Below are 17506 nucleotides of genomic sequence, written 5' to 3' on the forward strand. Positions count from 1 at the left end.
ATTTAGAATAATATTTTAGACTTTTCATGTAAGCAGAAATTTTGTTTTTCCACACCCCTTTAGCCACACATTGACTTGAAATTGATTCAAATAATTTCATCTCTTTAAGCTATCTGTAACTATTAATATAGGGTTATGAAAAAATTATTATTAAAGTATATCTAAAAGCCTAATACCAATAGTTTCACCAGTTATAAAAAGTAATATTTCAACATAATAAACATTTTTGTGTTTGAAGATTAGAAGATGATAAAAATGATATAAATGTGATATAATCATTAAGTTATTATTACTCATTAGATTATTAATTGCTAGATTATTATTGACAGTATGTTATTTGAAATACTTATTAATTATTACTTTTTAAAACATATATATCTTTATGTGCCAATAAATTAAAAAGAAACTTTCAAAGCCTGGATCCACTTAGAAATCAAAATGATAAATAAATCATAATGCTCATAGTTTCATCTCTACACAATGCCAGTTTTTTTTTTTATTGGATATTTTCCTTATTTACATTTCAAATCCCCTTTTCTGGTTTCCCCTAAAGAAACCCTGTATCTCATCCCCATCCCCTTGCTTCTATGAGGGTGCTTCCCCACCTATCCACCCACTCCTGCCTGCCTCCCTACACTAGGACATCGAGTCTTCACAGGACCAAGAACCTCTCCTTCCATCGATGCCTGACAAGGCCATCCTCTGCTATTTATGCGTCTGGAGACATGGGAGGCTCCATGTGTACTCTTCTGTTGGTGTTTTAGTCTCTGGAAGCTCTGGGTAGGGGGTCTGGTTGGCTGTTATTGTTATTCTTTCTATGGGATTGCAAACCCCTTCAGCTCCTTCAGTCTTTTCTCTAACTCCTCCATTGAGGACCCTGTTCTGACTCTAATGCTTAGCAGTGAGCATCTGCCTCTATATTTGTCAGGCTCTGGCAGAACCTCTCAGAACACAGCTACATCAGGCTTCGGTCAGCATCCACAATAGTGTCTGGGTTTGGTGACTGTATGTGAAATGGATCCCCAGGTGGGCCAGTCTCTGGAAGGCCTTTCCTTCACTCTCTGCTCCACATTTTGTCTCTGTGTTTCCTCCTGTGAGGATTTTGTTCCCCCTTCTAAGAAGGTCTAAAACGTCCACATGGTTCCCTTTCCCTTTTACTGAAAAAAAAAAGCATTCATAATATTTGACTCTACTTCCATCAGTTTATTTGTATGGTTATTATCTTACTTTATATGATGAAATAACATAACTATAAAGGCCAACTAGGTAAACATTATATGATCTTGAAAACATAATATAATACTGTTTTATATTTCAGGATCATATGTTTATTTACCATCATTCATGCTATCTACCATTTGATAATGTATATCATTTGAGGGATAAAATTAAATGTATACATGTTTATAATTGTCTGAAATGTAGTTTCTACCAAAATAGAAATGTAAGTTATAATTTATTAGATATCTGTCCTAATATCTATAGGGTAATGGTTACAGTCAATCTCTATGTAAATTATAATAAGTTAAATAGGATGCTGCAAATTATTTAATAAACCATTCAAATATCTGTGGCATGTTTTTTAGAAATCAATTGAGTAAAGGTAAGGATAGCTCTTAACTTGTACATCTTGATGGGTATATATGGTAGAGGTTTGTGGTGTCTTATTCAGAAAAATATTACTCAACTGTGCTGATAGATTTTACTCTTAACCATTTTGAGTCACAATATCTTTTTGACACTATCTGCAAACTTTATGACATCTGATTATTATCTTTAACCTCTCTTTTCCCTTGCACTCCTGTTGCTCTCTCCCTATACACAGGACATTTCTTTCTGCACTTATGTTTTTTTTTCTTTGTTTTCCTTTACTTATTTACCCTAGTGAGTGACAACAGTGTTCTCTGTGCCCTTTGGAATGGTGGGCTTGTTAGTGGGTCACAACCTAAACAATGTCTGGCCTTGCTCCAAATCATCAGATACTCATACTTCAGCAACAAGGTTTAGGACTACATAGCCTACTCATTGATCTACAATTGACTACTGACTATTATCTGTGTGGACCCCATAGTAGGCAGCTTTGAAATCATAAATGGATTGGTGCAATGCCAACAAAATAGCATTCCTCAGCTCTTCTCACTCTTTTTAAGCTTTATATTCTTTCTGCCCTCTTCACCATGGCTCAAATCACCATTATAAGAGTTGTGAGACCTGCATACTACATATTTTTGTCTGTATACAGAAATACAACAGCATCAGAACACCTTGAGAACTTCTTACTGAACATTTAATTGGACTGTAGAAAGTACTCTTATTATTCACATGATTTCTTTTTTTTTTTCCGATGAAGTTATTTATTCACTTTACAGCCTGATCACAGCCCCACTCCCTCTTCTCTTTCCAGTCCCACCCTCACGCCTCCTCTCCCATCCTCTTTTCCTCTGAGGGGAAGCTCCCCACCCCCCAGTAGGTAATAACCCATCCTGGTTCATGAAGTTGCAGCAGGACTAAGAATATCCTGACACTGAACCAGACAAGGCAAACACAAGTTTGAGAAAGAAATCCTAAGGCAGACAACAGAGTCAGAGACACCCCTTGCTTTAATTGTTATGCCAATTTATTCTTACCAATATAAGTTGCTGTATTTAATAATAGTATTTCCCATTAAAATAATATATACTCGAGTCAATGCATAGTAATGCTTAGTATATAATAAAGGAATTTTCCATATTCAAAACAGTATAAAATTCTGGCATAAATACTAAATAATTTTTATCAATCATAAAAACAGTTCTTGTATAAGAAAGAGTCCTAGGGCTTTATAAATTGAAAGCAATAATTGAATTATAATGAGATAGCCATGGTATAGACATTGCTTTAAAAATTATGGTCTTATATTTTTTGGAAAGGAATGAGCAAGAATTATCAAAATACTACACCTATTACTTTGAAATATTATAAATAAAAATTATGAATGTTACATATAAACTTAACAGAGCTGAAGAACAAATTATAAAGATAAAAAAGTACATTATGAAGAACAGAAACACAGATCATGGTGAGGATGATGTGATCTAGTGCTAGAAGACTAGAGAATGGTGGGCTTTTTACTTATGCAGAAATAGATTCTATTCTCAATATCTTTGAGGAGTGAGGAACACAGGGCATTTTTTTCCCCAATTTTTCACTGTGCTCATTTTTTTTTCTAATTTTTCACTGTGTTCATTTTACTTTTTTTCCAATTTTTCACTGTGTTTGGGTCCATGATCTGACCAAGAATGATAGTGCAGACTCAAATTGCTTGCAGTGTTTCATTCTGGGAATGGGGGCTGGAAACTGTTACTGATGCATTGCCCTTGCCTCAAACCAGGTGGTGGCAGCTTTTGATGGTGGGAGAGTTTCAGACTGACTGTCAGATGCCTGAGGTTTTTTCCAGTAACTGACTTGACTGGACTTGCCCAGTTTAGGAAATTTCAATCTAGGCCTTGTCTCCTATTCTGCTAGGTTGAAACCTGTCATAGAGTCAGCCTGTCTCAGTCCTCTCAACTCAACATGAAAACTACCTACAGGTTCAAATGGTTCTGATATAAAGGAATATAACATATTGATAAGACTGGAAATAGCATTTAATATCTATTTTATTGTTAGCTTTCTATAGACCTTAAGTCTGCTATGAATATTAAATCTGCAATGAATATTGCTTTTCTAAGAATCAGTAATTAGCAGGTTCAAGATAGAATAATTGATAAATTAACTGTTCCACTTGATGAACAGTATATGACTATGATAACATTTTCTTAACTTTGAAATCTGATGTTCATTGAATTTTTGACTTATTATAATCACTGATAATACTAATTAGATTCTATCTTAAAAAATAAGAAAATATAAGAATCACTTATAACACTTGGCCAAAATATAAAACACTACTATGATATACCATTTATTACTCATTTTTATTTTATACTTAAGTGGTTTGTCACAGTCTTCCAAAACTCATTTTGGGCTTCTTTTATGGTTTTCTTTGAGTTCTGACTGCTTACCTTCTTGCATTTGGGAATGAGTATTTCATAACACAAGATAAAATTTATGACCCACAGAAGGTCAATTTTGTCCCCATCTGATTTAAATTTAGCAGTTCTGATCTCTGAATATAAAATATTTAAAGTGTGACTGTATACCTCATATATGGTATGTGATGTGCTTACAAAAAAGAGGGGGGTATGTTCTATGGAGGTGTAGTCAGGAATTGAAGGAAGAGGGGATGCCTCGGTTGGCCCATGCTGAGAGACCAGCCACAGGATAGTATAGAACAGAGTTTTGTCAGGGCATGGGGAGAGGAGTTAAGAGAGACAGAGAAAGGCAAAGAGAGAGAGAGAGAGAGAGAGAGAGAGAGAGAGAGAGAGAGAGAGAGAGAGAGAGAAATAGAGGCATAGAGACTGGCCATGAGCATGTGGAGAGGTGGGGGCGGGGGAGAAGTAATAGGGAGAGTGTGGGGAGCAGAAAGGAAGAGCAAAAGCAAGAAAGAACAAGAGAGTGAGGAGAGGGGCAAACAGCCCCTTTTATACTGTTAGGCATACCTGGCTGTTGCCAGGTAACAATGAGGCAGAGCTTAGACAGAATGCTAGCAGTATGCTTAGATAAAACATTTTAGTCTAGTTTTCTTAGTTACTATTCTTTTGCCATGATAAAACACCCAAGACCAGGGTAATGTATAAAAGAAAATATTTAACTGGGGGGCCTATAGTTCCAAGGGGTTAGAATCCATGACCATCATGGCAGGAAGCATTCTAGCACACAAGTGGGCATAACACAGGCACAGTAGCTGAGAGCTTGGAACTCATCCATAAGTATGAGGTGGGGTTGGGGAGGAAAAGAAAGAGAAAGAAAGAGATAGAGAGAGAGGGAGAGGGAAGGAGAGCAGGGGAGGGAGGGGGAGGAGAGGAGATGAAGAGGGAGAAGAGGGAGAGGGAGAAGAGGGAAAAGGAAGGAGAAAGGGAAAGAGAGGGGGGAAAGGGAGAGAGAGGGAGGGAGGGAGAGGGAGGGAGAGGAGAGGGAGAGGGAGGAAGAGAGGAAGAGCAGGGAAGAGGATGAATTAACTAGGAATGACATGGGCCTTGGAAAGCTCAAAGGCTACCCCTAATCACGTACCTCCTTGAACTCCCAATTCTTTTGAATGGTTCCACTAACTACAAACCAAATGTTAAAAATAGATGAGAGTATGGTTAACATTTTCATTAAAGCACCATATTCCAGGAGCTGGGTGCAATAGACTCTGGCAATATCATAATGCAAATGATACAGTCCAAATACAGTCTACAGTCTTTTAGAGTTTCAATGCAGTTCAAAATTCTAAAGTCTTTCAGAGACACAAAAAAAAGAATCTCTTAATTTTCACAGCCTACAAAATCATCAATGTGTGGAAGTTGTATTTTTCCTACTACTATGGGTGTTTGGGGATTTACATCAGATCCTTTAGCTTAGCAGCAAGATCCTTTATCTCTGGCCTCTGTTTTGTTGCTTATTGAAAGGCACATTGCTTGGATGAAATTTCACTGAATTGCTAAAATTTAATTAAACTTGCATATTTAGAAATCATATGAGTAAAAGAGACAGTTTTACAGTTTAATGATATAGTTTAGTAAGAAAACTTCAATGTCTTCTGTTGTTAAAATATGCATGTGAACAGGTGAGAATAGTAGTGTGTAGGTTTCATATCACTTGTAAAATAATGGTAATTTGAGCCATGATGAAGGGGGCAGAAGGAATTTAAGAGCTTAGAAATAGTGAGAGAAGAGCTGTGAAATGCTATTTTGTTGGCATTGCACCAATTCATTCATGATTTCAGGGTTATGGGACCCACGCAAATAATAGTCAGTAGTCAATTGTAGATCATTGAGTAGGCTATGTAGTCCTTGAACTGTGGGTACATGATTTGGGGGCTTTTTTTTTCTTTTCTTTTTTTTTTTTTTTTTGGTTCTGATTTTCTAACAAGTTCACAATTCCACAAGGATAGTTACAAACCAATGGTCACAAAGAATGCTATTGTTAAATTCAGTAGTAAATAAGTAAATGAAAAACACATAAAGATAGAAAGGAACTGCTATATATAAGGAGTGAGCAATAGGTGTGGGAGGAAAAAAGTGCCAGGGATAGTAATTAGATTAGTAAACATTAGGTTTGCAGATATTGTCGAAGACACCACTAATAAAAGAAATATGGTAACTTAAAATTGTTAAGGATTAAATCTATCAGCATAGTTGAACAAAAATATTCTGAACAAGATGCCAAGCCTCCTGAAGAAAAGGCCATCCAGAGACTAACCCCACCTAGGAGTCCAGCCCATATACATACAGTCACCAAACCCAGACAATATTGCTGATGCCAAGAAGTGCATGCTGACAGGAGCCTGATGTAGCTGTCTCCTGGGAGGCTCTACCAGAACATGAGAACTGCAGAAGTGGATGGTTGCAGTCAACCATTGAACTGAGAACAGGGTCCCCATGGAGGAGTTAGAGAAAGGATTGAAGGAGCTGAAGGAGTTTGCAACACCAAAGAACAACAATACCAACCAAGCAGAGCTCCCAGAAACTAAAACACCATCCAAAGAGTACACATGGACAGACCCATGGCTCCAGCTGCATATGTAGCAGAGGATGGCCTTGTTGGGCACCAAGAGGAATAGAAGCCCTTGGTCCTGCCAAGGCTCAACCCCCTAGTGTAGGGGAATGTCAAGGAGGGAAGGTGGGAATGGGTGGGTGGATGGGTGGGGGAACAACCTCATGGAAGAGGGGGGAAGGGGAATGGGATAGGGTGTTTATATAGATGGGTAACTGGGAAAGGGGATAACATTTGAAATGTAAATAAATAGAAAAATCCAATAAACTCATTTCTATCAAAAGAAAAAGTTGCCAAGCCTCTCCCATCAAGGTACATGGCCAGACATGAGCCATAATCACTTGTAATTTCTGAAAGACATGATGAAGCCATTCGATGGTTTTACTAGATAATTTTATAGCCTATTTAACTAATTTAAATAAACTTACAGATTTATTATTTTTATTATGTCACAAATATTAGGACAGATATTCAAGAAATCATGGTTTAGGTCTGGGTATAATATATATATATATATATATATGTATATATAAACAAACAGCTTTTTCTCACAAATGACATACATTATCAAACAATTGCTAGCAGAAACATTATATATACAGATATAGATATAATTTTCAAAAACATATAATCTTTACTTAACAAACCTTGACAGCTATGTGATTTCATTACACAAAGTGAAATAATGATCATGCAAATAAATTCATGGAAGTACAGTCAAATATTAATGAACACTTTGTTCTTTCTGTAAAAATAAAGGGAAATTCAAAATTCATATGACTAAGCAAAACTTAAAAACTGATATATATTGTTTAGAGATGAGACTACCAGAATTATGATTTCATTTATTTAAAATTTTGATTTCTAATAGAATACAGACTTTGCGAGTTTATTACTTTCTCTAGCAAATTAGAATTTGGATTAGCACATAATGTTTTATATATGTGTGTAAGCTTGATTAAGTAACACAAATAAAACTCTATTAATGTAATATGCTGATTTTTAATCTACTAATTAATAATAGTCTAGTGATTGCACTGGTAATATTAGTAAAATATGGTGACTATCATATTAATATCAATTTTATCATCTAATCTTCAGACACAAAGAGTATCACTCTTTTTAACTGGCAAAACTCTAAAGATATAGACTCTTTAATTAATATACTTTCAAATAATTATTTCATAACCATATACTAATACGTACCAACTAATAGCTTCAATAAATAAAAATTTGTGATTCAATTTCAAGTCAATATGTGGCTAAAGGTGTGTGGAGAAAGAACATTTCTGATTACATGAGAACTCTAGAAATTTTTCTGAATCAACATGTGATTTATTAGCTTCTTTACAGCATTCTTAATATCTTTATTTCTCAGTGTGTAGATGGCTGGATTCAGGAGAGGTGTGATGACTGAGTAAAATACAGTTAGAAACTTATTCACCCAAGTGATGTAAACTGGCCAAAGGTAGATAAAAATGATGGGCACAAAGTACAGCAGAACCACTATAATATGGGATGTACATGTGGATAGTGCCTTTGATGAGCCATCTTTAGAGTGAAATTTAACAGTTAATAGAATATAAGTATAAGACATGAGCAAGAGAATGAAACAAATTATTCCTAAAACACCACTCTCAGCATTTATTAGGATTTCCAGATTATCAGTATTCACGCAGGCTAATTTCATCACCAAAGGAATATCACAGAAAAAACTGTCTATTACTCTAGGTCCACAGAAAGGTAGATCCAAAATCAAGAGTATCTGATTAATGGCATGCACAAATCCAATAATCCATGATATCACAACGAGCCAGATACACTTCTGTCTGTCCATGATGCTGCTGTAATGGAGTGGTCTGCAGATGGCCACACATCGGTCATAGGCCATTGTTACAAGAAGTACCATCTCACTGCCTGCAAATAAATGTACACAGGCAATCTGGCTCATGCAGCCTTCAAAGGAAATAGTTTTATTTTCTTTTAGTAGATCTATGGTCATTTTTGGTGTATTTACTGAAGTAAGGCAGAAGTCAATAAAGGAGAGATTAGCTAACAGATAGTACATGGGAGAATGGAGATGATGATCAGTGATGATCAATATTACTACAAAGAGGTTGCCTACCACAGTCATCAGGTAGAGAGTGGAAAATGGTAGTAAGAGGAAGATCTCAAGTTCCCTTGAGGTACAAAGTCCCTGAAAAATAAACTGAGAAACCACAGTATGGTTGGAGTCTTCCATTTAGTATATAACACTAAGGGCCAGCAGAAAGAAACAGATGAGAGAGACAGACAGAGAAGAAGAGAGAGAGAGAGAGAGAGAGAGAGAGAGAGAGAGAGAGAGAGAGAGAGAGAGAGAGAGACTTAAACCAAGGACTTCTGGAATAGAAACAATAAGACTTTGGTAAGAGTTAAGGAAACAGAATGTAAATTAAAATCTTAGCAACTTATCCAGCCCACATTCAAAATATGTCCTTTTTTGTGTTTGTATATTGTGTCTTAGTAGGGAGACTTCTTTTATTGTAGCATGGTGGGTCAACAACTCTGTATATCTGAAAGACAATTTTTAAAATATTAGTTGAAAATATTATCCTTATATTTTCTAAGCCTTAAATTGACCTTTTCTGTATAGATTCAAAGATAATTTTCTTCACTGAATATCTGACACATAGAGGCTCTTTGACGGTTGTAATTTCAGACTGACCATTTATTGACATATTTCAAACATAAAATCAAAATTCCTATCTCAGCTCTATTTTTTGGGTGTGTATCAACACACAGGATAAACCAAGATTTTTCCAACATGTTGAGAAAATCTGTTGGTCAAATATGTTGAGAACAGAGGTGCTGAATATACATTGTCAGTATTATCTATTCTTGAATCTTGATTTTATGCATGGAAACATATCTTGGAATGGCATATATTTCTAGGCCTTAGTGATATTATTTTTGTCCTATATTTACAGACTTTGAACTCCAAATGGCTAGGTTTCCTATAATAGTCGCAACAATATTTCAAGAAACCTTCTTACCCTGCCTCTCAATCAATCATGTTTTCCTTTCTTTTCTCCTTCCTTTCTTCCTTTTTTCTTTTCTCTACCTTTCTTCTTCCCTTTCTTCCTTCTCCATTTACTTATTCCTCATCTTAATTTCTATACTTTCTCTTTATTACTTTTACATTTGATATTGGAAGATTAAAACACCAACTATTAGCAAATATTGTAAAATATATCTATTAAGTACACTAAAAGAGCATTTTTTTAAATCATGCTTATTGATTTTCCTGTGCAAATCACTTCTTAAAGTAGTAATGATAGAATGCAAACACATACTTGTCTTTAAGGTCTCCAATATTACTTTCACACTAGTAGATAACTGACAAGGAGCTTGACTTTGAAAAGTAAAAGAAAATTAATAATATTTGCACAATGGGTATTTTACTCTTTAAAAATGAAACACAAATACAGAGTTTCATGATGAGTTTGTATAATTACATTGTGTTCAAAATTCACTGCACTTAATTCTTGAATATCTGTGGCATTTTCATCATAGCTTTTATTGGTTCTCTGAGTTATTAGCAAACTATGATTATTCTAAACACATTTCCCTCTAATCTCTATTAACTACTTTCCTAGAATGTTGCCTGTATTTTGAGAAAATACAGAATCCAATAATACAAGGATAATCATGAAACATTAGAATAAATTCAGTGTTTTCTGAACACAATACTGTTCCAAGCTCAAAGACTTGGAACTTGTAAGTGTGCAGTAAGACTTCATTAGATGTGAGCATGTAAAATTGCTGTAAGTGTCCAGAAGTCTCAAGGATTTGTTGAAAGGGAAACTTGTACATTTTTTAACAAGTTTTTTTTGACAAACACAACAATTACAAATACAAGACCATTGAAAAATCACCAAGGGGTTAAAAAAATAATTGTGCTACTAAAACAAATGGACAAACCTTAAATGAGCTGTTGCAATGAAAATATAGCACTCATTTTATGATGTACTTATGCTACAGAAATCACCTTGTTAACAGTTCCTTCATTTTGATGGATGTCTCCTCTAATTTTCCTTTGAATCTGAAACTATGTCATTCTTGTTCCTGCTGTGGTCAGTTTTGTCAAGAGTATTTCACCTCAGTGTGGCTTATATACATCGACAGCAGTTATGTTTGTCTTGGAAACTTTCCCATTCTCACAATAAACAAGATTGAGCAATTGGGAAGATTTTCACTTTTATAGTCCATGGGGATCCATAGTCTCTAACTTCTATTGAATTAAATACAGGAGCTCGATAATAAAGAAAACAATCCTGTTTAGAAATATTTTTGTACATTTTTTGCATTACTATTTTGCATGTTTTGAAAACATTCACATTATGCAATGAATCACATAAACCAGTGAGTTTCTACAGCAGGTGAAGACACTCGCTTCCAAACCCAATGACCTGAGTCTGTTCCGGCTACCCACATAGAAGAGACCACCTCCTTCAAGCTGTCTTCTGACCCTCACACCTGCGCTGTGGCATGAGTTAGTATAATATATATATGTATGTGCCTACAAAATGTGGCATGGCCATAACTCATGCAAACAATTTTATTATAGTTTGTACAATTTGTATTTCTTTTTAGAACATTTTGTAGAAAATAGAAACAGTGAACACCATTATTTTTTAATATGTATATACAAATAAGGAAGTTCCATATTAGTACTGTGTATGCAATAGAAGCATCTGAAATCTCTTTTCAACCTTTCAGCACATAACACTACTATATTTATACATTCATTCTGTACAGTACCTTTCTAGAATAATTAGCCACAAAACCCTGAAAATGTATAACCTCTAATCTTTTCTATTTCTTAACCCACTATCCTACAGATGATTACAGCTCTACAACTTTGTTTATTCAACCTTTTAAAGGTCTGCATATAGCTAAAAGCATACACAATTGTGTGTGTGTGTGTGTGTGTGTGTGTGTGTGTGTTTAAGTAACATCATGCTTTCCACATTCAACATCGGCATTATATTAACATTATTTTCTTCATTTTCAATTGATTCCAATTCAAAAGAAAAGTTGGTCGTGGAAAAAAATGTTGACCAGAAATTGGAGGGTCTTAAAACTTAAAATCAGAAACCACAGAGTCATTTATTTGGTTGACTGATTTATTTATTTATTTGGTTGACAGAAGAGTCGATTTAAAACTGCCTTTTGACAGAAAATGAAAACGTATCACATGATAGTAAGGTGTACCCCTTTTAAGCCTAATACTTTGTTCTTGGCTGAGAACAAGAAAGTTAGAGATAAGTGGACTGAGTAACATTAGGTTGTGTAGTGATCAGGATTTAACACCAGAAGAAATGGGAAATAGCAATGAAAAGAGTCTTGTCTCTTTAGTAGTAGTATGCACAGGGCGAAGCAGGAGACTCAGAAGTTCAAGGCCTACCAGGCCTTCAAAATAACCCTTATATAGTAAATTATTTGGAAAAATCTGCTAATATATTAAATTGAGCAAATAAAATGGGCTAATTTTCTTGCTATTTCGGGAGCAGATGTGTTGAAGTTTGTATTGTTTTGTTTCATTTTGTTTGGTTTAACTCTTAAAGATGAATTTATTTCTCCCATGGCTTCTCTTCTATGAGAATAAGCTCTGTTATATTTCACCTAAATACTGTTCTTTACAAACTGAATATTTTGCCTGGTTTGCATGGTATATGTTTTGATTTTGTTTACATGAGATATTGTGGAGTCAAATACGTTGTTTGAATATTCATATGAATAAATATTTACATTTAAATAACTCAATATTGTATATGGAATATTTTAATGCATTCTATACATGTGGAAGTGAAACATGATAGCCAATGCTAATATCAACACATAACTTCTACTAAATTATTTTTCTGCAAATGAAGCTCTGCTTAGAATATTATATCACTTAAGCATCACAAAATTTCCAGTACTGCAGTTTTAGACCCATTTTTTCCTGGAGGCAGAGAATGTGTAAGCGGGCGTGGCTCTGGGCATCTCTTCCCTTTTTAACTCTATGAGGCCAGTAAGCAGCCAGGGATGATTGCACTGTGAGGATAAATGGGCATTAACCAGAGGTGGGAAGCATTGACCTGATCATCTAAGCACTTTGTGCAGCATCTGTGTCTTTTTTGAGAGGACAGGAATTCTTGTCTTGGTGATCTCAATAGAAGTCTTATCTGTGAAATCTGACCAAGGGAGAGATTATCTATGCACTCAGGTTAACTTCTCAGGGGATTGAGAGATGGACAATAGGGTCCTCCCCTTGCAGTACCTCATCTCGAACCCCTTGCAGGTACCACAGGTGAGCATAGCTCTGAATTTTGTGCTGTTCCCAAAGGAGGCAGGTCAGGCCTCTGTCAACCAAATCAAATCTCTGATAATGAATTTGTAGAAGTCTGGAAGCCAGGGAGTCAGTCTGCTGTCTAATGAAGCTCATAAGTTTGTAGTGGCATCAATAGAAGGACTGGCTCTAAACCTTGTACTTTTCAACTTTTTTAATAAATAAATTATGTACCAAAGCAAAGAAATTATTTTAGCTTAGTTACCAAATGAGATTATGGATGTACAATTCAGTTTAGCTAATTCCTCCTTTTAAATTACAACCATTTCTAAATTCCTCATAAAAACAACCTTAGAATAACCACTTTCAGCCCCTCAAAAGTTCAGGGAATTGGGGCAATGATTCTTCTATAACTTCTTCAAGCTGTACATGGGGTAGGAAGAATGAAGCAAATGTTGTAGCTGAATGTGTATCTTGATTGCACCTAGCTGAAAGTCCTTGAGACTGGGAATCTAAGTAGGTACATTCTGCAAAATATAATTTTCAAGACAAAAGTTTAGAATAGAAATATCTTTTTGTTTGATTCTCTTGAATCTAATTTTTCAGGCTGTCTTCCTCTCTCAAATCTGATCAGTATGACTCTGTGAGTTTTCCAGAGCCTAATCACACATTAAACAACAACAACAACAACAACAATCCCAAAACAAAACAAAACAAAACAAAAAAACCACAAAAACAAAACCTTTCTCCCAGAATACTGTGTTCCTTAGTCTGTAACCAGAAAAGCTTGTATCTTGCACTCTCTCCCAGAGTAATAATATAACCATAAATGAAGATTAAACAATTTTTAAAAAGGACTTAAGCTAAACAATAGTGTTAAACAATGAGCCTGATAGGCCTTTCTAATCTGCCATATCAGGAAATTAGCACAAAATTCCTGTGGAGCCGGTGTTAAGAGAATCTGAGCTTCCTGTGGGAAATGTCAAAAATAACCACAAACCCTTGCTAGCCAGCGTCAATGAGCCATATGACCTTCAGCGGGGTAATTCATAAAACAAATTAAGCACCATTTATCAATTACAATAATGATAAGCAACTTATCAAAATATTTGGACTTTAGCACAAAATATATCAATTTGTCAAGCTCTCTACCCAGAGTTCCCAAGGCAGGTTCCAGAAATATACATCCCAATTCCATTGGCGGCTTAGTGTCTCTGGCCACCACAAGCCAGTTATCCCTGTGGTAACTTTTACATTTCCCGCTTAAAACCTAAAAGGTCAGAAGGATTGTGAGGCCCTGCTTTCATGGTCTGTATTTGTACTGAAAAATCAAGATCAAGCGAGCTTTTGCCCTTCTGCTCCACGGGAGGTTTCTGTCCTCCCTGTGCTCGCCTTAGGACAACTGTGTTACTGATTGACAGGTGTACTGCCCCAGTCAAACTCCCCACCTGGCACTGTCCCCAGAGTTGGTCTCGTCCACATGCCAGCTTGTAGATGGGCGCTTGGTGCCAGAAGCCAGAGCCCCCTTGACCTCGCAGCATTCCCACTCCTGGTCAGTGAAAAAATGATGAAAGTAGTGGGTGAACCAATGGGTGAACCCGCTCTGACCCCTCACGGGGAACAGGGGGATGCTGGGTCTGGCATATTATCATCACAAACTGAAGGATCTTGAGAAAAGGCGCTGTAGAGTCTTATCTGCCTCTGTAACTATCTCTTGAATATCTGGCCATATCTTGTTAACCCTAAGTATTTCATTAATCAAGTTCCAGTATTAAAAGTCTTGAACAGGGACCCTTTCTGGGCCAAATGTCTTATAAAAATCTTTCAGACAGTCTCCCACTCTGGCTTACCTTTTTTCATCAATAGTTCCCTCTTGGGGAAACCAAGAACAAACATCATCAACCAATATAAAGAATTTAATAAAATCCTTTTTTCTAACCTGAGTTCCTCGTACCTTGAGGAATTCCTTGTCGGGGACCAGACTGCGGGACTAGTCAGATTCCTGAGAAGGGCTTGACCTTTTCAAAGAAAGAACATGTCCCCAGAAGACTGTTGCCTCCTTGTCTAGGAGAGAATATCTTTGCGGTTTAGAATTACCTTATGTCATGGGCACTTCCCAGTACTCTCCCCCCTAAACTTCAGTTCCTTCAATTTCCTGCTTAGGCTTTAAATGCTGTACATTTCCTCTCAATAAACAGACCTTGACAAGGACACTGCTTGGTCTCGCTCCTCTCTCTCGCCCATTCTCCCGCAGTTATGTGTCGCCCTCGACCCCCACAAATAACTGGGTCCCCACTGGCGGGGGCAATTCCTTAAGACCTTTAAAAATTCATGTTTGCTCAATGCCTATCCCATGATTGCACTGCTTGTTCTTACCTTACTTGATCAGACTCACCGTGGATGGCCGTGGCAATCTCAATGAGGAAATTCTCTCACATCCTCAGGGAAGCAACTCTCAAGTCCTCGGGGAAGCGGTGATCCTATGAAAGGGGGACATCATGGGTGAGCAACGTTCAGTCAGATCCCCATACACAGGCCCCACGTCTGGGCGCCAACTTCCCTGGCCTTCAGGGGTTCAGAGGAAACCTGGGAGGGGGCAAAAGAACAGGGGACAGGAGGTGCAAAGAAGGAGAGCAAATCTATGTTCTGATCAAGCTTTCAAACTTTAATTAAAAACAGCGGTTTATAAAGACAAGTAGGTGGGAAGGTCACACAGGGCCAAAGATCAATTTCACTATCATTACCACCCTCCCTATAGCCCTAAACTGTAAATTGCAGGTAGATTGATAAGAACAGATAACAGGCTAGGTTTTTCAGAGGATGTAAGTGGGTAACATTCCTGAAACATTCCTGAGACAGAGGATGTGACTCCGGGCAGTACCTGGTGGGAGGCAGCAACACTTGAAGATCATGAATTTGAGATCATTCTGGGATAGTGAGTTGGAGGCTAGCCTTGGTTACAGGAAAGGCTGTATCATCACTGCTATAGCAATACCTATACCTTGCTCAGCCATAATTAGATAAGCTTCTTAAAATAGATGAGAACAATCACAGAGAAGCACAACTGGGTCATTCACAGTAGGTTTAAACATTGGAATACTAAGTTCTGCATGGGATGTGTTCATCAACCTCCTTTCTTCATGGCTTGGGAACCTATGTGAGACAGAAGGCAAAAGTTTGTAAGAACCAGATAGATGGTACCAAGGAAATAGTGTTTTTCTGAAGACAGTAGAGCTGATACACAGTGAACTCAGAGACTGTGGTAGTACACAAAGAGCCTGCACAGTTCCAGCTGGATGGGAGTCCAGACTGCTAGTGGGAGGTAGGAAGGAACTCACATCCCTCACCAAGAATCTGTCTCCAGTGTAAGTCTGCTTGCAAAGGAAAAAAAAAAAAATCACCTTTTTTCCAATGGAGTCTCATTGGGTATATACTAACTACAGCAAATTGCCGACTCAGTGTTCAGTCGTAGATAACTAACCCAAAACATAGTAATGATATTTTTGTATTCTTTTTGTCTACTATTGCTTTGTTTGGTTAATTTTTGTCTTACTGGTTTTTTTTGTTTGTTTGTTTGTTTTTTTTTTGCTTTTTGTTTGTTAGTTGTCATAAACTACAGTTCTTGATTTTGACTTTCATATTTCTTTGTATGTTTCTTTTTCTTTTCATTTTTATCTTTTACTTAGATTTCTTCTCCTGTTTGTTTTCCTTGTTTGTTTGCTTTCTAAAGGGATAGATAAGGATGGAATCTGTAATGGTTTGATGGTGAATGTGGAGAACATCTGCACAGATCAAGAGTAAGCAAAACTATGATCAGAATGAATTGAATGATAAATAATATTTAAAATGAAAGAATAAAAACAGTTGCAAGCAAATAAACAAACAAGTCAGACCCTTGTTTTTCTGCACAACCCAATTAGTACCTTTTCTCTAACTTCTTATTGCTAAATCCATTATCAGCTTTCTTTCAAGTATATTTTCTTTCTTATAGATACTTTTAGAGAATAATTATACTTATTATAATTGTATAATTCAGTATTCTTTGTAATAATCACTGTAAATCTTATCTTAATGACTTTATTACAGAATTTGATATTCTTTATTACCAAGAGCCATCAAAGAGAAGCTAAAAACTAACAGGTGATCTTCCTGAGATGATTTCACTATGGACTGTAAAAGTTAATGATAGATTTGCTTCTTTAGGTGAGGTTAAGGATAATTCCAGGTATTAATGTTTTTCCTATTATTATTAAATATATAACATTCACTAAGTATTGACCCATGCATTTGAACAGATTTCTGCACACCTAAGAAGATATACTATCTTGTAGTGATGTTCCATAGACAAATAGATAATAATTCTATAGAATTCCTGATTTGATTTAAATAATTTTAGGAAGAAAGTTTTTGAGATAGTCTTAGCTGCTAGAAAGATGTGATAAAGTTAGAATCAATAAAACAATGTGCCCATTCCTCAGAGTAGTAAGTAAAGGCTGCATAAGAAATACAATGAGTTTTCATAATTACACTAAAAAGAGAAATAGATTTGGGACAATTTTGTGTTCAAGGAAAAAC

The 17506-nt window shown here is 36.2% G+C and overlaps 1 protein-coding gene across 1 annotated transcript; it reads right to left on the reverse strand.

Annotated features, from left to right (window-relative positions):
* Positions 1–7924: 7924 nt before the first annotated feature.
* LOC116900543 (olfactory receptor 4K3-like) lies at positions 7925–8860 on the reverse strand. The gene has a single exon (XM_032902271.1). The coding sequence runs from the start codon at positions 8858–8860 to the stop codon at positions 7925–7927; it is 936 nt and encodes a 311-aa protein (XP_032758162.1).
* Between the last annotated feature and the right edge of the window lie 8646 nt (positions 8861–17506).

This window comes from Rattus rattus, chromosome 5, assembly GCF_011064425.1.
Source record: "Rattus rattus isolate New Zealand chromosome 5, Rrattus_CSIRO_v1, whole genome shotgun sequence".
Taxonomy (NCBI): domain Eukaryota; kingdom Metazoa; phylum Chordata; class Mammalia; order Rodentia; family Muridae; genus Rattus; species Rattus rattus.